Source organism: Rhinichthys klamathensis, unplaced genomic scaffold, assembly GCF_029890125.1.
Source record: "Rhinichthys klamathensis goyatoka isolate OS25496 unplaced genomic scaffold, OSU_Roscu_1.1 h1tg000685l_1, whole genome shotgun sequence".
In the NCBI taxonomy this organism is placed as follows: domain Eukaryota; kingdom Metazoa; phylum Chordata; class Actinopteri; order Cypriniformes; family Leuciscidae; genus Rhinichthys; species Rhinichthys klamathensis.
This window is the reverse complement of record NW_026607114.1, coordinates 442,501-466,261: the sequence shown is the minus strand read 5'-3', so window position 1 is coordinate 466,261 and position 23,761 is coordinate 442,501. Positions and strand designations below refer to the sequence as shown.

Here is a 23,761-nt window from a genome sequence, read left to right as displayed (position 1 = left end):
CGCTTTTATGATGGATAGATGCACTTTTATGATGGACAGATGCGCTTTTATGATGGATAGATGCACTTTTATCATGAATAGATGCACTTTTATCATGAATAGATGCACTTTTATCATGTATATAGATGCACTTTTATGATGGATAGATGCACTTTTATGATAGATAGATGCACTTTTATGATGGATAGACGCACTTTTATGATGGATAGACGCACTTTTATGATGGACAGATGCACTTTTATGATGGATAGATGCACTTTTATGCACTTTTATGCACACCTAGGATGGCTTCTGGGTGAGTAAATCCTGGGCTAATTAGAATTTTTGGGTGAACTATCCCTTTAATGTTAGCTAATGCAATGTTATCAAATAAGACCTTGTTATAAAGTGTCACCAAAAAGACGTTTAGACATCTCATACAAAGCTTTTTCAGACACACTCCTGGAATGGAAACCTTGTAGGGGTTCAGTGGTCTATAAGCTACTGTCCTGTAGAAGAGGCTCGTTGTCCTCGTCGCTCACAGGAACGGAGCCGTTCTCGGGGCCACCGCTCACCGGCTCCGTCATGATCCTCGTGCTGCACGTCTTCACGACCAGAGTGTGTTGAGCCGGGATGAAGACCGCCACCAGAAGCGCCAGCACAACCGTACAAGCGCCGAACAGGAACGGAGGACCAGGAATAACGGACTTCTGAAACACAAAACATCAAATTCTGTATTAGGAATTTTCAAGGCCAGACAAGTAATTAGGTGAGGTCAATATGTAGAGTAAGACTACACGCCTGCACACATGCATATTCAAACACTCTCATCTATAGACTAAACACGTAATACGGATGTGCACGGCGTCAGCGTTTTCACAGATTCGTGTTTTTGAAGTTTACACAGAGATGATCACGCTTTTCACAATTATTCAACGCTTGCACCTTTGAACCTGTTTCAAGGTTTGCGCTCTTGAGCACCAAACCCTGACGTGTGTGAATGAATGGCCGGAGCGCATTAAAGGCACAATATGTAGGTTTTTTTCGCCACAAGAGGGCGCAGTTTCCAACAATAACACAGGCGTAGGTTGATGACGCAGTGATGAGCTGAATGATGGGACTTGCTGTCAAGCTGATGGATCTAATAATGTTTATGGATGAGTGCAAACAATCTCCAGTAATTTTTTAACATTACAGTGGTATGAAGCAGATCGCGATTGCTAAAGAGACAGATATCACACGCGAGTCCCGCGGATATAGAAGAATAAGGACATTTAATTCTACCGAACGCAAGTGCTGGATTACTCACACAGGTCAGTTTATCATACGAATTAAACTTGTGAGGTAACGCAGCGCTGCTTCACTTGGTCTAACGTTACACTATCACACTAAACGGCATTTAAATGTGTGTTGAAAGTTATAATGGTATACTACGTGTTAGTTCGTTTGCTATGCGAAACTAGCAGTAAGCTAGCTCAACATTAGAATAACATACTGACCATATTCTAACATTTCATCATGTTGAGCTAACGTTATATAACATTGATTTGTTTTATGTACATTTGCTCACCTGTCTAATAAAGCTGTCGTGACTCGTGAAGCTCTGTCGAGTCAGAGTTAGCCGCGGACGCTAGCTCTCGGCATTTCATAAACGCCACGCTGATGTTGATCCTCATTTTAGTTCTCCTTGTTTGTCCCAAAGTCTGCTTGCCATGGTCTATGTTTGAAAGAAACAAGAACTGCGTGCCGCTAAACGCTACGCACTACGCAGTTGTCCACGTCTGTCGCCATGGTTACGTCATGGCTAAGGCAGTACGAGCGGAAACCGAGGATAGCGCGGATATTGCGTCATTGACAGGCAACATTTTTTTCCGTGACGGCCACTTATTTAAAATGGGAATTTCTCTGAAATAAAACATCTTTGGAGACTTTTGGGATATTGTAAGTACACAACTGCAGGAAATATATCACACTGTGCAAGTGATTTTTGGATATTTTATTACAAAATTCTTACATATTGTACCTTTAAAGGTTTTCTGTTAGAGCGGTGTCGTGTTAGCGGCCCCTAAGTTAATAACTAATGATCTTTACAACGGAAGTGAATCAATCAAAACTAACTTTATCTGAACAATAACTTTATTCTAGATCTGCTGTAAAGCCTAAACGATCTCTGTGACTGTAATCTCCTGTTATCACTGTAAAGCTGCTGTGAAACTCTATATTGTTAAAGCGCTGTATAAATGAAGCTGACTTGACAAAACACAGTAAGCTGCAGGAATATTGTACAGAAAGAATAACACTGAAAGCGTCTGAAGACTCTGACCTCTTCGGTGCCGGGTGTGACGGGGTTCGGGACGGGGCTTATCTCCTTCAGCTCCACATTGAAGAGGAAGAATATGAATCCGAAGAGAGCCGGGCCGAGTCCGTTACACAGACCTCGAATCCCTGTGATCATTCCCTGAACCGCTCCTAAAACAACACACACAAATCATTAACTCAGAGAGTCAGTGGGGAACCAGAGTTGTACCACCCTAAAATTTAATTAGCTACTTCCCGTTTGATGTGGATTGATATTTTAATCACTTCAGAATTAAAATTTCATGATAATTTACTCTCCTCCACATCATCCAAGATGTTCATGTCTTTCTTTCTTCGGTCGGAAAGAAATGAAGGTTTTTGAGGAACACACTCCAGGGTTTCTCCATATAGTGTCTTCAATGGGGTCCAACGGGTCGAAGGTCCAGATGTGAGTTTCAGTGCAGCTTCAAAGTCTCGACACGATCCAGCCGAGGAATAAGAGTCTGATCTAGACAAACCAGCGGACATTTATAACAAAATACACATTTATATACTTTTAACCACTAATGCTGGTCTTGCTCGAGCTGTGATGCGACACACGTTACGTAATCAGGGTGAAAGGTCAAGCGTGTTCCGGTTCAGAAATGTAGAGTAGAGCGAAAAACTCTCATCTCATTTTCATTTAAATGGCGTTTGACTTAGTGTTTACAAAATGAATGTGTGTAAACACTGCGTCTGTTCTTACGCCTACGTCCCGCTTGACCTTTCACCCTGATTACGTAATGTGTGTCGCATCACAGCGAGTGCAAGACCAGCATTAGTGGTTAAAAGTATATAAATGTTGTTTTTGTTATAAATGTCGGCTGGTTTGTCTAGATCAGACTCTTATTCCTCGGCTGGATCGTGTCGAGACTTTGAAGCTGCACTGAAACTCACATCTGGACCTTCGACCCGTTGGACCCCATTGAAGTCACTATATGGAGAAACCCTGGAGTGTGTTCCTCAAAAACCTTCATTTGATAGACATGAACATCTTGGATGAGGTGGAGGAGAGTAAACTTAAATTCTGAAGGGAACTACTCCTTTAATATTTTAAATCATTGTTAATGTACATCATTTCTGCACTATCGGCTGAAACACAATCTTCCGCAGCAGGGCCGTGTCGTCAGTGCTGGAACACGAGAGCCATGGACAGGCCTGTTAACGCACACGCAGTGGTTCGAGGCTTACCCTGCTGGTCGTGATCTGTGCAGTGAGAGACGAGCGCGCTCACGGCGGGAAAGGTGATACTGGACATGGCAGCGACGGTCCCGGCCGCCCACATCATCCTGAGACACACAAACACACACGCTATTTTAAACCCAGCGAGTCACAGGCCGGCAATCCCTTCACAGTAGAGCTGACCTCACGCTTTTCCATTACAAACAACGCCAGTCATTCAGATCAAAATAAACCTCATCCATAGGGCTGGGCAAAAAAATATATTTTTCGATTAATCGTTTTTTAAAATGTGGTCGAATCAAAATCGATTCTCAAAGCCCACGAATCAATTTTTTTTCCATTTTTTTAATCTATCACCCAAAGCCAGTATTAGTTTTCCTCCACTGTTCATAGGCTTGAGCCTCCATGTTACAGATAATGCTGGGAGATTTTATGTTTGTTTAATCTTCAACATATAATAACCTGATCCTGTTTGATCAAGGAGTGCGACTGTTCTGACTCGTCCAATTTACAGCATCAAAATCTTGTCTATTCATTGTATGCATTTTAAATAGAGTTTGGTTCTGTTTTAATGTTCCCAAGTGCACCTAAAATAAAAAGAGTTTAATATACAGGTTTGTAGCTCTTAATTTCTTTTTATTAATTAACCACTTGTAAACTTATTTTCACTGTTCTTTGTTATAAATGTAGGATTTGTATTAAATCTATATTCATTGAGTTGAATTGAGAATCGAACTCAAAAATCGAAATCGAATCGAATTAAGAGCTTGTGAATCGGATCGAATTGGAACATCTGACTCGATACCCAGCCCTACTCATCCATCATAGGAAAGACTCAGATTAGAGACCCGGCTCACCATGGTTCTGACCCGAAGCCGTACCAGGCCAGCTGGAGCAGCTGAAACCCCAGTCCCAGAAGCACTGTGCTTTTATTGCCAATTCTCTTCATTAGAATGCTTAAAAGTAACGTCTGCAAAAACACAATCAATATCATGAATAGGGATATGCACCGATGTATCGGCTGATTGTTTTACAGCAGATGATCAGGTCCGATTTAGGCTTTTATTCACATATGTGACCCTGGACCACAAAACCAGTCAGAGATTTATATATCACATGAAAGCTGAATAAATAAGCTTTTTTCATTGATGTGTGGTTTGATAGGATATGACAATATCTTTCAGAGATGCAACTATTGAACATCTGGAATCTGAGGGTGCAAATAAATCAAAACATTGAGAAAATCATCTTTAAAGTTGTCCATTATGTTCACGATTGTGCTTCATCCACTCACTAAAATAAATGTTTTATATATTTACGGTAGGAAATTTACTAAATATCTTCATGGAACATGATCTCTACTTAATATCCTAATGATTTTTGGCATAAAAGAAAAATTTATAATTTTGACCCATACAGTGTATACACCCGTGCGTCATGTGACCAGGTCTGTGGTCCAGGTTCACATATAAACATCGATCAGCGAACATGCGTGAAACGAGAATGAACCTCATTGTGTTCACAGTTCATTAGCTAGCAATAAAAAATACCAGAGATGAGTTTATTTACTGTTAATTATATATGCATGTTTGAATAAATTTGTCATGAAGACATCTTTACCTGTGCAATGATGGACAGGATTCCCACCATCGCAATATACGCCGCAATTGCTCCTGATGAGAAGTTAATGACCTGAAATACCAACACACAGTTTCTAATGTTCATGCTTAACGGGAAAATGAACACAAATTCATAAGGAAGGTTATGAATAATTACTTTCAAGTCATAATTAGTCTATTTCTTGTTCAACATCCTGTTCCATTTGGACAGACGCCACATTGCTAGATACTATAAACCGAAAGCGCCACGCACCTGTCCCAGGTAGAGGAAGAAGCTGGAGTACTGTCCGGCCTCCGGCAGATACGACAGGAACACTGTGACACAGATGAGCAGCACTGTGGAGTCTTTACCAACCTTCCTCAGAGACTACACACACACACACACACACACACACACACACACAGAGTTATACACTGCAGTGACGTTTCTGAGGTATATTTGACAGACTGACGAAAGATACAGAACAGAGAAGCAAATGATCGCTGAGGCCTCTTTTGAGCTTTGTGAAGATTTTTTAAAACATTTCACTCAAAAAATTGATGATATTAGAAGCTCCATTGTTCCCTCTGAACCATGTCATTTACAAGTGCCCTCTCCTATGAGTAGCCCGTCAAACTTTAAACCTGTCTCTCCAACTCAGCTAGCTGATATAATCTCTACTATGAAGTGTTCTGGTTCTAAATTAGATATTATCCCGGCTCGTCTTTTTAAGGATGTTTTTTCTACCATTAGTCATATGGTAACTGCTATCATAAACAGCTCTTTAGCCAAAGGTGTCGTTCCAGCTAGTTTTAAACATGCAATTGTGCATCCTATGTTGAAAAAAACTCAACTTGATCCAGAAATGTGCAGTAATTACCGACCGATCTCTAAACTGCCTCTTATCTCTAAGCTTTTAGAGAAAGTTGTTTTTTCACAGCTCCAGTTTTATTTGAATTCTTTTAATATTTTGGACATGTTCCAATCTGGCTTTAGGTCATTACATAGCACTGAGTCAGCTTTGTTGAGGGTAACGAATGATATCTTGCTTGCTTTAGATTCAGGCTCTTGTGTTGTGCTGGTTTTGTTAGACCTGAGCGCTACATTGATACCATCGACCACAACATTCTTCTTGAACGGCTAGAATATATAGTAGGTGTCAAGGGCACTGTATTACAATGGTTTGCTTCCTACCTCGAAAAGAGGACTTTTTCTGTAAATTTAGGAAATTGTTCCTCGTCATCTGCGCCTGTTTTATTTGGAGTGCCCCAGGGATCTATTTTGGGACCTTTCTTGTTTTCCCTTTATATGCTCCCTTTGGCCCTCATTTTTCAGAAGTATAACATTTCATATCACTGCTATGCAGATGATTCTCAGCTTTACCTTCCAGTAAGGCTTGACAACACTGCTTCATGTTATTGGAATGTGTAGATGATATTAAGAGGTGGATGACAAATAATTTTCTGCAGTTAAATAAGGATAAAACAGAGGTTTTAATTCTGGGTTGTCCGGCAGATTCCACTCCTGCTCTGAAAGCCCAGTTAGGTCCTCTCTCAAACAAAGTATGCAAACAAATCAAAAACCTTGGAGTGATCTTTGACTCTGCACTATTTTTCGACAAACAAATTAGTGCTGTTATTAGAGGAAGTTTTTTCCATTTAAAATCAATTGCAAAGTTGAAGAGTGTTCTTTCAAGCAAAGATTTAGAAGTTGCAATTCATGCATTTGTAACATCACGATTAGACTATTGCAACTCTCTTTATTCTGGTCTTCCTCAATCTACACTTTCGTGATTACAAATTGTTCAAAATGCGGCTGCAAGACTTTTGACTGGGTCTAAAAAGAGGGATCATATTTCTCCTGTTTTGAATCCCTTCACTGGCTTCCCATTAAGTTTAGAGTTGATTTTAAGATCCTTATGTTTGTCTATAAGGCGTTGTCTGGCTGTGCACCAAGGTACATTTGTGATCTTATTGTGCCATACTGTCCTGCTAGGGCACTTCGATCGTCAAATCACTTGCTTTTAAATGTGTCACGATGTCACCACAAATTAAAAGGTGATCGGGCTTTTTCTGTCGCGGGGCCTAAGCTTTGGAATGCTCTTCCTTATCATGTGAGGTCTGCTCCTTCATTGGATATTTTTAAATCTACTCTGAAAACACATTTTTATTCTTTAGCTTTTGGAAACTTGTAATTGTTTTTATAGCGTAGTTCTGCTATGCACTTTGTACAGCACTTTGGATCAATTTGTATTGTGTTAAATGTGCTTTATAAATAAAGGTTGTTGTTGTTGTTGTATCGCTGTGATTCACAGAAACATCTGGATCCAGGCGGAGAACGGTGGATTTACAGTTATTACTGTGTGTAAATATGCTGAATTATGGGGTAAAATCATACGTTGTTATATATTGTATTGACAACTCATTAATTACATATTTACCGTCGTATATTCTGCATAATTGGACGTTTTTTAATAAACACTGACAAAAACTACACAAGTTTTAGGGCTGGATGATATGATGATATATATAACATTGATATAGTAAGTGATGTCATGGATTTAGACCTATATTGTATTTATATAAAGCGTTCACAGGCTAATTTGCTTTATGTATTTCCCCGGCGTTGAAATCAGGCTCATATAAATGTGAGGAAACACGATTCCCGCTGCATGTCGATATCATGATCACTGGATCTGTGGTGAGTTGTAAGAAACACTATATCGAGTCCAAGCTTTAGTTTAAACTGATAATCGTTTGTTTTACTCGTGTTTTCTCAGTTTCCTCTATTAACTCCAGTCACTCCGCAGCGCTTCTGCCGCTCAGTGTTCCCGCGGGAAAGGGACGGCAATGCATAAACCTCTATAGGTTTGTATCTAATTTGCAGAATGTGAGCCCATTGGCTGAACAGCGTCTCTTAGCTCCGCCCTCAAACACTGTAGTGTATCTGAGACTGGGAGAGTTCGGTTCGTGTCGAGGAGACGCTGTTTTCTGAGATTGAGACGGTGAAACCCACGCCATCGTTACTGTTCGTATCACTGTGATCAAGAGCTGAGATTCAGATATGATAATGAGCGTTTGCTTTCTGACCAATCAGAGCAGAGCAGCTCTCAGAGAGGCGGGGCTTAGAGAACCTGAATCTTCGATCGAAGCGTTTCAGACACTGAGAGACAGAGATTATGAACCTCTATTACTCGCTTTTTTATTGCCAATGTGTGAACAGCTTGTGATGACACTTAAAAAATGACCTATCTGACATCCTAGGTTTCCTATAAGCCTGTAGACTGGTTTTTATGTGAAATATTAATATGTAAAAATTAGTGCTGGGCCGTTATCGGCGTTAACGTGCTGCATTAACGTGAGACTCTTATCGGGCGATAAAAAAAATATCGCCGTTAATCAAAGTTGGGTTGGGATCATAAATAGCTTTTTCGAATATCGTTATATTTTCGCGCAATTCTAATGTGTAACGTTAGTATGACGCCACGCCTACTGTCACAGATCGCGCAGTAGGGTATTTTCCTGTCAGGGACACAAGGTGTACTTTTACTTTGTTACGTTGGGCGACGTTCCTCTCGTTACTTTATTTTAATGCAATACGTTGTTAAATGAGTTTATTCCAAGCGCGCTGTGTCCTTTGTATGGGCATGAGCGATGCTCATTTACAAATGAATCACTCTTTTGAGTCGATTCTGTTCAAAGACTTCATCAAACAAGTTGTCAGATGATCTGTCTAAATCGGTTCGCGAATCAGTTGATCTGTTCAGTTCCTCGCGCACTGAATCGTCTGAAAGCGCTTTCAATTCACACTCGGAGTCGAAACAGGAAGATTTAAGAGCATCAAGAGCGTTGGATGAAGTGGCCGATCTACAGTCTAGTCTAGTGAATGCAAATCTGCAAATGCATCATATTTTTGCCAGCGATGAAGATCTTTATTAGTTGAACATCTTCGTAAGCTGTCTGTGAATGAATGATTCCACAGGACGAAACATTCGGTTTCATTTCATTCAGGTAATACATTGTGTGTGTATTGCGCGTGAATTGCGCAGTGGCATAATCACACGAATAGTTTACATTGATTGAAACTAATTTGTTTAAAAATGAGGCTATTGCAGTAACAAGGCAGGTTCACATAAAATTCTTATGACATATGATGACATTATTTTTTGATCTAACGAGCATTGGCGATGCAAAAACGGACTGTCATGCGTATTGTTTTTTTTCTTCTTCCAATTAGCCTACTATGTTAAAAAAAGGACGAAAACATGTTACTTGTTCAATTAATAAACAGTTTGTTTGATGACAAATCGCTAAAGATGAAATTGGCCTCCCTTTCTGTCATTGCATTTTTTTGTTTGTTTGTTTTTTTAACGATATTCGACTTTTGCTCCTCGATTATCGAATGGCATTTTTGGCAGAAATGCACATCCCTACGCGAGGCTAACTATTCTCAAAGACTTACTTTTAGTCATTATTTGGGTAGCACACATATTCTGAATGCCTTCGGGAGAATTCAAATGAGCCATTTTAATCTAGATTAATCTAGATTAATTTCAATATTAATCTAGATTAATCTAGATTAAAAAAATTAATCTATGCCCACCTCTAGTAAAAATCAGAAGGATGTGACGTTTACGCTCCCGACACATGAACGAATGCTTATAGAAGGTTCAGGGAAAGAGTCGTTCTGTTCTGTAATGTCAATGTGTCATTCATAGAAAAATGATTAATTCAAACTATAGTCTCACATAGCCAGATCTACAGGTGAAACTGGAAAAATTAGAATATGGTGCAAAAGTTCATTTATTTCAGTAAGTCAACTTAAAAGGTGAAACTAATATATTATATAGACTCATTACATGCAAAGTGAGATATTTCAAGCCTTTATTTGTTATAATTGTGATGATTATGACTTACAGATATGAACCTTTTCACAATATTCTAATTTTTCCAGTTTCACCTGTATACAGTCTAAAATATACTTTAAGATTACACTGTTATGATAGTTTGATTATAATGACCTCATCTGTCGACATGATGCCGGTGAAACATCACTATGATCAGATGCTTTCATTTTAGTGTGTTTATTGTGTTATTCACACCCTCTATATATGAAGGATGTGTAACTCACAGCGAACGGATCCGCCTGCGCCCAGGAGATGGGGAAACCCCACGATGACAGTCTCATTTTGTCGGGCAGAGACTCGGGAACCACCAGCAGGATGAAGAGAATATCGGCCACTGCGATGATGGTGGCGAGCAGAACCACCAGACTGTCCCCGTACCGGACCGACAGGACCGCTCCGATAGCCGGACTCGTCACCAAACTCGCTGCGAACGTGGCCGAAACCTGAAACACCAAACAACCAGACAGATGAAACACCGAGACAGCAGGTGTTTCCTGCAGCTCAGACAGGAGAGCGCTGGCGCTTGCAACGCCAAGGTCATGGGTTCGATTCCCAGGGAAAGCAAGAACTGATAAGAATGTAGATGTGGAGCTTGAGACAGGCACGGCGCCAGGATTCCAGGTTTGGATGGGCCAGACCAATTGTGGGTGGGCCTTAAATTAAAAACGTTATCCAATCACTGTTTAACCTAATAAAAATTACTGACTAATATATCTGTACGTAGGCTATTTTAATAGCTTGGTGCTCTTTAAATATTTTGTTGCATTGTTACAAAGTTTCGGTGCATATGGAGTCAAGACGGACCTATCTGCGATCACTCTCCTTGGTCCTGACCAAAGAAGAGCGCTTTGGAATCTCCATTACGCATCATACCTGGGCTGCGTTTCCCGATAGAAGAAAAAGCGGTGTTCTTTATAAAAGAAGCACTTCAGAAATAGTTTGAATTGCATTTATTAGGACTCATGGTATGCAGAGGCGCTGGCGCCCTCCTAGCAACGGCGCTGGTCGCGCTAGCAGCGATAGTCGTACTATAGCGGGTGGCAGAGACGAAGATGTGCTACTGCTAGGTGATGTGTATCTCAGCTTTCCTTCATCTCCTGGTTGCAGCGATGACGACTGTACGTGCGCGTTTAAGGTACCTAAACAACGACTGTTGCAACATTGTCCTTTACTGGAAATTATTTTCACACTTTCACAAGCTAATGATAAGCGCTGAAGCTGCAATATTTCTGGAGACATGGAGTGGGTAAAACATTATTTTGACCACTTGAGTTTTGTTTTGTAGAAAGACATTTTTTTTTTTTTAAGATTTTCGTTTCGTATAAATTGTATCTTAATTTTGATCAAAGTTTTATCAACCAATTGCCCGTATTTAATAAATAAGAAGCAATATATAGCAGACAATGTAATGAGGCGCCGGCACGATCACTTGCATTGCACGACAACTGGAGCATGTTTCCGCCACAGTAAAAAATAAAAAATGTAATTGCGATTTTTTAATCTCACAATTCTGACTTTTTATCTCAGAATTACATGATAAAGTGGCAATTGCAGGTTAGCTATAAAGTCAGAATTGCGTGATATAGGCCTAAAGTCGCAACTGTATGTTATTAAGTCAAAATTGCGTGATATAAAGTGCGAGAAATATAGCTTGAAATTCTGACTTTTTTTCACAGAATTGCATGTTTATATCTCGCCATTCTGACTTTATAATACGCAATTGAGAGATATAAAGGCAGAATTGCATGATATAAAGTCGCAATTGCGTGTTACAAAGTCAGAATTGAATTGTTAGATATAAACTATTCTCGGGTAAAAAAAAAAAAAAAAAAAAAAAGCAATTGCGACTTTATTTCACGCAATTCTGACTTTATAACACGCAAATCGCGGCTTTATTTCACGCAATTCTGAGTAATAAAGTCAGAATTGTGAGATGTAAACTCGCAATTGTGAGATAAAAAGTCGCAATTATCTTTCAAAATTTTTTATTCTATGGCGGAAACAAGCTTCCATAGTATAGGCTACTATAGCCTATCCTATTTAAGTAGCCTAATTAAATTAATATAAAGGGGCGATTTGCCCACTAATGGCTTAAATGAACAACTAGGGGAAAAAAATAGTCGGAGGCCTTATTCCACATATCTTGGAAGTTCGAGCCAGCAGGCCATTCTGGGTTGAGCGCGCGACCCTGCGGAATGAGTGAGCAGAGCGGAATATTCAGAAATGCGCTCTCTGCTCACATGCTCTGATCGGAACAAACCCGAACACTGTCTGCTGAACTTGCGCAGAAACATCAAAATATACATAACCAGCTTTTTAAAATTGTTTTTAAAACTAAACATTTAGACTATTTTAGCACAAATTATGTGCTTATTGGCGATTTTTTTTATAATTATTGACAAAACATTTTTGAAGAAAAGTTTTGGGTGGGCCTGTTGAAAAGTGGGTGGGCCTAGGCCCGTCAGGCCCACCCATAACGCCGTGCCTGGCTTGAGATGCAGTGTAAGTCGCTTTGGATAAAAGCGTCGCCAAATGCATAGATGTAATTGATGGAGGGAAAATATGTAAAGCATCTGGAGTGAGAGATTTAGTCTTATTGCGCTTTATAAAGTACAGATTGTTTCAAAGCAGCTTCACAGTGACAAACAGGAAAATAACAAAATCAATGATGCAAACTACATCAATTAAGAAACACTAATAATAGAACAGATGTAATCATTCGAGCATCTGCATTTGAGCTGATGGCTAATATAATCGCTATAGTATGTGTGTGTGTGTGTGTGTGTGTGAGTCTGTGTGAGTGCGTGTGTATTTATGTGTGTTTATGAGTGTGTATGAGTGTGAGAGTGTGTTTGTGTGTATGTGTGAGCGTGTGTGTGGGGGGGGGGGGGGGGGAGAGTGTGTTTGTGTGTATGTGTGAGTGTGTGTGTGTGTGGGGGGGAGAGAGTGTGTTTGTGTGTATGTGTGAGTGTGTGTGTGTGTGGGGGGGAGAGAGTGTGAGTGTGTGTGTGTGTGTGTGTGTGTGTGTTTATGAGTGTGACTGTGTGTGTGTGTGTGTGTGTGTGTGTGTGTGTGTGTTTATGAGTGTGACTGTGTGTGTGTGTGTGTGTGTGTGTGTGTGTGTGGGAGAGTGTGAGTGTGTGTGTGTGGGAGAGTGTGTGTGTGTGTGTGTGTGTGTGAGTGTGAGTGTGAGTGTGTGTGTGAGTGTGAGTGTGAGTGTGAGTGTGAGTGTGAGTGTGAGTGTGTGTGTGTGGGAGAGTGTGTGTGTGTGAGTGTGAGTGTGAGTGTGAGTGTGTGTGTGTGTGAGTGTGAGTGTGTGTGTGTGTGTGTGTGTGTGTGTGTGTGTGTGAGTGTGAGTGTGAGTGTGTGTGTGTGTGTGTGTGTGTGTGTGTGTGTGTGTGTGTGTGTGTGAGTGTGAGTGTGAGTGTGAGTGTGTGTGTGTGTGTGAGAGGTGTTCTCACCAGTCCATACGCTGTGCTTCTTTCATGCTCTTCTGTAATATCAGCCACATACGCAAATATCACAGAAAATGTAACAGAGAAAAGTCCAGACACTGACATCAGAGCAAAGAAACACCTGATGAAGAGAGACAGGGATACACACACATCACCTTTATGCCTGTAAACATGTCAGTTCATTTTAACAACAGAAACATCAACAGGTCCAACGCTGTCGAGCTCAAACTATAAAACAATCAAAGTCAGTCGTGAATCAATGCATTCATCCTCACTGGGTTACAAGAGACTAGTCACTTGAGAGTCATGTGATGGAGCTCTCTCTCTCACACACACACACACACATATACGCTCTCTCTCTCACACACACACACACACACGTACCATGGGCTGATCCTCATCAGTGGGATTGGGGCGCAGGTGAAGAACACTGTGAGCAGCAGGAAACTTTTTCTGCCCCAAATATCAGACAAGGCCCCGATCAGTGGAGCGCTCATGAACGACAGCAAACCCTGCAAACACAGCAAACACACTCCAGTTACGACTACACACTCCAGTTACGACTACACACTCCAGTTACGACTACACACACTCCAGTTACGACTGAACACACTCCAGTTACGACTACACACTCCAGTTACGACTGAACACACTCCAGTTACGACTACACACTCCAGTTACGACTACACACTCCAGTTACGACTACACACACTCCAGTTACGACTACACACTCCAGTTACGACTGAACACACTCCAGTTACGACTACACACACTCCAGTTACGACTACACACACTCCAGTTACGACTACACACACTCCAGTTACGACTACACACACTCCAGTTACGACTACACACTCCAGTTACGACTGAACACACTCCAGTTACGACTACACACACTCCAGTTACGACTACACAAACTCCAGTTACGACTACACACACTCCAGTTACGACTGAACACACTCCAGTTACGTCTGAACACACTCCAGTTACGACTACACACACTCCAGTTACGACTGAACACACTCCAGTTACGACTACACACACTCCAGTTACGACTGAACACACTCCAGTTACGACTGAACACACTCCAGTTACGACTACACACTCCAGTTACGACTACACACACTCCAGTTACGACTACACACTCCAGTTACGACTGAACACACTCCAGTTACGACTACACACACTCCAGTTACGACTACACACACTCCAGTTACGACTACACACACTCCAGTTACGACTGAACACACTCCAGTTACGACTGAACACACTCCAGTTACGACTACACACACTCCAGTTACGACTACACACACTCCAGTTACGACTACACACACTCCAGTTACGACTACACACACTCCAGTTACGACTACACACTCCAGTTACGACTGAACACACTCCAGTTACGACTACACACACTCCAGTTACGACTACACACACTCCAGTTACGACTACACACACTCCAGTTACGACTACACACACTCCAGTTACGACTACACACACTCCAGTTACGACTACACACACTCCAGTTACGACTACACACACTCCAGTTACGACTGAACACACTCCAGTTACGACTGAACACACTCCAGTTACGACTGAACACACTCCAGTTACGACTACACACTCCAGTTACGACTGAACACACTCCAGTTACGACTACACACTCCAGTTACGACTACACACACTCCAGTTACGACTACACACTCCAGTTACGACTGAACACACTCCAGTTACGACTACACACACTCCAGTTACGACTACACACACTCCAGTTACGACTACACACACTCCAGTTACGACTGAACACACTCCAGTTACGACTGAACACACTCCAGTTACGACTACACACACTCCAGTTACGACTGAACACACTCCAGTTACGACTACACACACTCCAGTTACGACTACACACACTCCAGTTACGACTACACACACTCCAGTTACGACTACACACACTCCAGTTACGACTACACACACTCCAGTTACGACTGAACACACTCCAGTTACGACTACACACACTCCAGTTACGACTGAACACACTCCAGTTACGACTACACACACTCCAGTTACGACTACACACACTCCAGTTACGACTGAACACACTCCAGTTACGACTACACACACTCCAGTTACGACTACACACACTCCAGTTACGACTACACACACTCCAGTTACGACTGAACACACTCCAGTTACGACTGAACACACTCCAGTTACGACTACACACACTCCAGTTACGACTACACACACTCCAGTTACGACTACACACACTCCAGTTACGACTGAACACACTCCAGTTACGACTACACACACTCCAGTTACGACTACACACACTCCAGTTACAACTACACACACTCCAGTTACGACTACACACACTCCAGTTACGACTACACACACTCCAGTTACGTCTACACACACTCCAGTTACGTCTACACACACTCCAGTTACGACTACACACACTCCAGTTACGACTGAACACACTCCAGTTACGACTGAACACACTCCAGTTACGACTACACACACTCCAGTTACGACTACACACACTCCAGTTACGACTACACACACTCCAGTTACGACTACACACACTCCAGTTACGACTACACACACTCCAGTTACGTCTACACACACTCCAGTTACGACTACACACACTCCAGTTACGACTACACACACTCCAGTTACGACTGAACACACTCCAGTTACGACTGAACACACTCCAGTTACGACTACACACACTCCAGTTACGACTACACACACTCCAGTTACGACTACACACACTCCAGTTACGACTGAACACACTCCAGTTACGACTACACACACTCCAGTTACGACTACACACACTCCAGTTACAACTACACACACTCCAGTTACGACTACACACACTCCAGTTACGACTACACACACTCCAGTTACGACTACACACACTCCAGTTACGTCTACACACACTCCAGTTACGTCTACACACACTCCAGTTACGACTACACACACTCCAGTTACGACTGAACACACTCCAGTTACGACTACACACACTCCAGTTACGACTACACACACTCCAGTTACGACTACACACACTCCAGTTACGACTGAACACACTCCAGTTACGACTACACACACTCCAGTTACGTCTACACACACTCCAGTTACGACTACACACACTCCAGTTACGACTACACACACTCCAGTTACGACTGAACACACTCCAGTTACGACTGAACACACTCCAGTTACGACTACACACACTCCAGTTACGACTACACACACTCCAGTTACGACTACACACACTCCAGTTACGACTGAACACACTCCAGTTACGACTACACACACTCCAGTTACGACTACACACACTCCAGTTACAACTACACACACTCCAGTTACGACTACACACACTCCAGTTACGACTACACACACTCCAGTTACTTACGACTACACACACTCCAGTTACTTACGACTACACACACTCCGGTTACGACTGAACACACTCCAGTTACGACTACACACACTCCAGTTACGACTACACACACTCCGGTTACGACTGAACACACTCCAGTTACGACTGAACACACTCCAGTTACGACTACACACACTCCAGTTACGACTACACACACTCCAGTTACGACTACACACTCCAGTTACGACTACACACACTCCGGTTACGACTGAACACACTCCAGTTACGACTACACACACTCCAGTTACGACTACACACACTCCGGTTACGACTGAACACACTCCAGTTACGACTGAACACACTCCAGTTACGACTACACACACTCCAGTTACGACTACACACACTCCAGTTACGACTACACACACTCCAGTTACGACTACACACACTCCAGTTACGACTACACACACTCCAGTTACGACTACACACACTCCAGTTACGACTACACACACTCCAGTTACGACTACACACACTCCAGTTACGACTGAACACACTCCAGTTACGACTGAACACACTCCAGTTACGACTACACACTCCAGTTACGACTGAACACACTCCAGTTACGACTACACACTCCAGTTACGACTACACACACTCCAGTTACGACTACACACTCCAGTTACGACTGAACACACTCCAGTTACGACTACACACACTCCAGTTACGACTACACACACTCCAGTTACGACTACACACACTCCAGTTACGACTGAACACACTCCAGTTACGACTGAACACACTCCAGTTACGACTACACACACTCCAGTTACGACTGAACACACTCCAGTTACGACTACACACACTCCAGTTACGACTACACACACTCCAGTTACGACTACACACACTCCAGTTACGACTACACACACTCCAGTTACGACTACACACACTCCAGTTACGACTGAACACACTCCAGTTACGACTACACACACTCCAGTTACGACTGAACACACTCCAGTTACGACTACACACACTCCAGTTACGACTACACACACTCCAGTTACGACTGAACACACTCCAGTTACGACTACACACACTCCAGTTACGACTACACACACTCCAGTTACGACTACACACACTCCAGTTACGACTGAACACACTCCAGTTACGACTGAACACACTCCAGTTACGACTACACACACTCCAGTTACGACTACACACACTCCAGTTACGACTACACACACTCCAGTTACGACTACACACACTCCAGTTACGACTACACACACTCCAGTTACGACTACACACACTCCAGTTACGACTGAACACACTCCAGTTACGACTACACACACTCCAGTTACGACTACACACACTCCAGTTACAACTACACACACTCCAGTTACGACTACACACACTCCAGTTACGACTACACACACTCCAGTTACGACTACACACACTCCAGTTACTTACGACTACACACACTCCGGTTACGACTGAACACACTCCAGTTACGACTACACACACTCCAGTTACGACTACACACACTCCGGTTACGACTGAACACACTCCAGTTACGACTGAACACACTCCGGTTACGACTGAACACACTCCAGTTACGACTACACACACTCCAGTTACGACTACACACACTCCAGTTACGACTACACACACTCCAGTTACGACTACACACACTCCAGTTACGACTACACACACTCCAGTTACTTACGACTACACACACTCCGGTTACGACTGAACACACTCCAGTTACGACTACACACACTCCAGTTACGACTACACACACTCCGGTTACGACTGAACACACTCCAGTTACGACTGAACACACTCCGGTTACGACTGAACACACTCCAGTTACGACTACACACACTCCAGTTACGACTACACACACTCCAGTTACGACTACACACACTCCAGTTACGACTACACACACTCCAGTTACGACTACACACACTCCAGTTACGACTACACACACTCCAGTTACGACTGAACACACTCCAGTTACGACTACACACACTCCAGTTACGACTGAACACACTCCAGTTACGACTGAACACACTCCAGTTACGACTACACACACTCCAGTTACGACTGAACACACTCCAGTTACGACTACACACACTCCAGTTACGACTACACACACTCCAGTTACGACTACACACAATCCAGTTACGACTACACACACTCCAGTTACGACTACACACACTCCAGTTACGACTACACACACTCCAGTTACGACTACACACACTCCAGTTACTTACGACTACACACACTCCGGTTACGACTGAACACACTCCAGTTACGACTACACACACTCCAGTTACGACTACACACACTCCGGTTACGACTGAACACACTCCAGTTACGACTGAACACACTCCGGTTACGACTGAACACACTCCAGTTACGACTACACACACTCCAGTTACGACTACACACACTCCAGTTACGACTACACACACTCCAGTTACGACTACACACACTCCAGTTACGACTACACACACTCCAGTTACGACTACACACACTCCAGTTACGACTGAACACACTCCAGTTACGACTACACACACTCCAGTTACGACTGAACACACTCCAGTTACGACTGAACACACTCCAGTTACGACTACACACACTCCAGTTACGACTGAACACACTCCAGTTACGACTACACACACTCCAGTTACGACTACACACACTCCAGTTACGACTACACACAATCCAGTTACGACTACACACACTCCAGTTACGACTACACACACTCCAGTTACGACTACACACACTCCAGTTACGACTACACACACTCCAGTTACGACTACACACACTCCAGTTACGACTACACACACTCCAGTTACGACTACACACACTCCAGTTACGACTACACACACTCCAGTTACGACTACACACACTCCAGTTACGACTACACACACTCCAGTTACGACTACACACACTCCAGTTACGACTACACACACTCCAGTTACGACTGAACACACTCCAGTTACGACTACACACACTCCAGTTACGACTACACACACTCCAGTTACGACTGAACACACTCCAGTTACGACTGAACACACTCCAGTTACGACTACACACACTCCAGTTACGACTACACACACTCCAGTTACGACTGAACACACTCCAGTTACGACTACACACACTCCAGTTACGACTACACACACTCCAGTTACGACTACACACACTCCAGTTACGACTGAACACACTCCAGTTACGACTACACACACTCCAGTTACGACTACACACACTCCAGTTACGACTACACACACTCCAGTTACGACTACACACACTCCAGTTACGACTACACACACTCCAGTTACGACTACACACACTCCAGTTACGACTACACACACTCCAGTTACGACTACACACACTCCAGTTACGACTGAACACACTCCAGTTACGACTACACACACTCCAGTTACGACTGAACACACTCCAGTTACGACTACACACACTCCAGTTACGACTACACACACTCCAGTTACGACTACACACACTCCAGTTACGACTACACACACTCCAGTTACGACTACACACACTCCAGTTACGACTGAACACACTCCAGTTACGACTACACACACTCCAGTTACGACTGAACACACTCCAGTTACGACTACACACACTCCAGTTACGACTACACACACTCCAGTTACGACTGAACACACTCCAGTTACGACTACACACACTCCAGTTACGACTACACACACTCCAGTTACGACTACACACACTCCAGTTACGACTACACACACTCCAGTTACGACTACACACACTCCAGTTACGACTACACACACTCCAGTTACGACTACACACACTCCAGTTACTACACACACTCCAGTTACGACTACACACACTCCAGTTACGACTACACACACTCCAGTTACGACTACACACACTCCAGTTACGACTACACACACTCCAGTTACGACTACACACACTCCAGTTACGACTACACACACTCCAGTTACGACTACACACACTCCAGTTACGACTACACACACTCCAGTTACGTCTACACACACTCCAGTTACGTCTACACACACTCCAGTTACGTCTACACACACTCCAGTTACGTCTACACACACTCCAGTTACGTCTACACACACTCCAGTTACGACTGAACACACTCCAGTTACGACTACACACACTCCAGTTACGACTACACACACTCCAGTTACGACTACACACACTCCAGTTACGACTACACACACTCCAGTTACGACTACACACACTCCAGTTACGACTACACACACTCCAGTTACGACTACACACACTCCAGTTACGACTACACACACTCCAGTTACGACTACACACACTCCAGTTACGACTACACACACTCCAGTTACGACTACACACACTCCAGTTACGACTACACACACTCCAGTTACGTCTACACACACTCCAGTTACGTCTACACACACTCCAGTTACGTCTACACACACTCCAGTTACGTCTACACACACTCCAGTTACGACTGAACACACTCCGGTTACGACATTCAATGCAAAACTGCCTTTTACACAGTAAGAAAAACAGGACAGTTAATATCTAGCCAATAATGATCGAGGACTGTCACACATTATAACTACAGTGAACACAAATGCCATGCAAATGTGAGCCACTGACCTTGACGCCCTGGATGAGGCCGTTCATGAGGAACGTGTGCTGTGGGAAGGTTTCGCGCAGCACCTGTAATGAAGAACAGGTCAGAGAACAGTGTGTGTGTGTGTGTGTGTGTGTGTGTGTGTGTGTGTGAGACGCACCGTCAGCATCGGCGTGGTCAGGAGACCCCAGGAGAAGAACTCCAGGAAGATCACAGCCACCGCATGAGACACCCTCGCCCGGCCCACACTGAGCTGCTGGAAAACACACACACACACACACACACACACACACACACAGCTGTGAAACATGACAGTCTCATGTGTGAGAGAGAGAGTGTCAGTGTGTGTGTGTGAAGGAGAGTGTATGTGTATGTGTGTGTAGGTGTGTCTGTATGAGTGAGTGTGTGTGAGAGAGAATGTGTGTGTCTGTGTCAGAGTGTGTGTGTGTTTGTCTGTGTATGTGTGTGTGTGTGTAAGTGTGTCTGTATGAGTGAGTGTGTGTGAGAGAGAATGTGTGTGTCTGTGTCAGAGTGTGTGTGTGTTTGTCTGTGTATGTGTGTGTGTGTGTAAGTGTGTCTGTATGAGTGAGTGTGTGTGAGAGAGAATGTGTGTGTCTGTGTCAGAGTGTGTGTGTGTTTGTCTGTGTATGTGTGTGTGTGTGTAAGTGTGTCTGTATGAGTGAGTGTGTGTGAGAGAGAATGTGTGTGTGTGTGTTTGTCTGTGTGAGTAGTATGTATGTGTATGTGTGTGAGAGAGAGTAAGTGTGTGTGTGAGTGAGAGAGAGAGTGTTTGTGTGTGTGTGTGTGTGTGTGTGTGTGTGAGTGAATGAGTGAGTGTAATTGTGTGAGAGAGTGTATGTGTTTGAGTGTGTGTGTGTGTGAGAGTGAGTGTGAGAGAGAGTGTATGTGTGTGAGTGAGTGAGTGAATTTGTGTGAGAGAGTGTATGTGTGAGTGTATGTGTGTGTGTGAGAGAGTGTATGTGTGTGTGTATGTGTGTGTGTGAGAGTGAGTGTGAGAGAGTGTATGTGTGTGAGAGTGAGTGTGTGAGAGAGAGTGTATGTGTGTGAGTGAGTGAAATTGTGTGAGAGAGTGTATGTGTGTGTGTGTGTGTGTGTGTGTGTGTGTGTGTGTGTGTGTGTGTGTGTGTGTGTGTGTGTGTGAGAGTGAGTGTGAGAGAGAGAGAGTGTATGTGTGTGAGAGAGTGTATGTGTTTGAGTGTGTGTGTGTGTGTGTGTATGTGTGTGTGAGAGTGAGTGTGAGAGAGAGTGTATGTGTGTGTGTATGTGTGTGTGTGAGAGTGAGTGTGAGAGAGAGAGTGTATGTGTGTGATTGAGTGAGTGTATTTGTGTGAGAGAGTGTATGTGTGTGTGTGTGAGAGAGTGAGTGTGAGAAAGCGAGTGTATGTGTGTGTGTATGTGTGTGTGTGAGAGTGAGTGTGAGAGAGAGAGTGTATGTGTGTGAGTGAGTGAGTGTAATTGTGTGAGAGAGTGTATGTGTGTGTGTATGTGTGTGTGTGAGAGAGAGAGTGTATGTGTTTGAGTGTGTGTGTGTGTGTGTGTATGTGTGTGAGTGAGTGAGTGTATTTGTGTGAGAGAGTGTATGTGTGTGTGTATGTGTGTGTGAGAGAGAGAGAGTGTATGTGTGTGAGTGAGTGAGTGTAATTGTGTGAGAGAGTGTATGTGTGTGAGTGAGTGAGTGTATTTGTGTGAGAGAGTGTATGTGTGTGTGTGTGTATGTGTGTGTGTGTGAGAGAGAGAGTGTAATTGTGTGAGAGAGTGTATGTGTTTGAGTGTGTGTGTATGTGTGTGTGAGAGTGAGTGTGAGAGAGAGAGTGAGTGTGAGAGAGAGAGTGTGTGTGTGTGTGAGAGAGTGTATGTGTGTGAGTGAGTGAGTGTATTTGTGTGAGAGAGTGTATGTGTGTGTGAGAGAGAGAGTGTAATTGTGTGAGAGAGTGTATGTGTTTGAGTGTGTGTGTATGTGTGTGTGAGAGTGAGTGTGAGAGAGAGAGTGAGTATGTGTGTGAGTGAGAGTGAGTGTATTTGTGTGAGAGAGAAAAACCATGAATCTGTCATTATAGATCCTTCTGAGCACGTGACAGAATTAAACATCACACAACACAAAGAAACAGCCTTGATCATCATAATTTCCTTCATCTACAATAAAAACACCGCGTTTAATGAGAATGTTGAGGTGCGATGACGTCACTCACTCTGATGTGTTTGAACGGCATGATGTTTTCCGTCCGACTCTCACATTCTGCTCGAGATCTCAATCATCCTGATCGGATTTAATTACT

At 43.2% G+C, this 23,761-nt stretch overlaps 1 protein-coding gene across 2 annotated transcripts in view; it reads right to left on the bottom strand.

Moving 5' to 3' along the window:
- Positions 1-269: 269 nt before the first annotated feature.
- Positions 270-23,761, bottom strand: part of mfsd14bb (major facilitator superfamily domain containing 14Bb) — a 23,594-nt gene continuing 102 nt past the window's right edge. Inside the window, exons 1-12 of one of the 2 annotated variants that reach the window (XM_056241911.1) lie at positions 23,675-23,761; positions 21,625-21,717; positions 21,488-21,550; positions 13,843-13,970; positions 13,465-13,579; positions 10,228-10,446; positions 5,371-5,484; positions 5,119-5,190; positions 4,356-4,468; positions 3,508-3,605; positions 2,303-2,448; positions 270-689 (exon numbers count right to left, since the gene is read on the bottom strand). The exon at positions 23,675-23,761 is cut by the window's right edge and continues 102 nt beyond it. In XM_056241911.1, coding sequence (XP_056097886.1) covers positions 474-689; positions 2,303-2,448; positions 3,508-3,605; positions 4,356-4,468; positions 5,119-5,190; positions 5,371-5,484; positions 10,228-10,446; positions 13,465-13,579; positions 13,843-13,970; positions 21,488-21,550; positions 21,625-21,717; positions 23,675-23,695 — 1,398 coding nt within the window. In that variant the 5' untranslated portion in view covers positions 23,696-23,761 and the 3' untranslated portion in view covers positions 270-473. Of the gene's footprint in view, positions 690-2,302; positions 2,449-3,507; positions 3,606-4,355; positions 4,469-5,118; positions 5,191-5,370; positions 5,485-10,227; positions 10,447-13,464; positions 13,580-13,842; positions 13,971-21,487; positions 21,551-21,624; positions 21,721-23,674 lie in introns of both variants that reach the window. The other variant, XM_056241910.1, reaches the window with a different exon arrangement.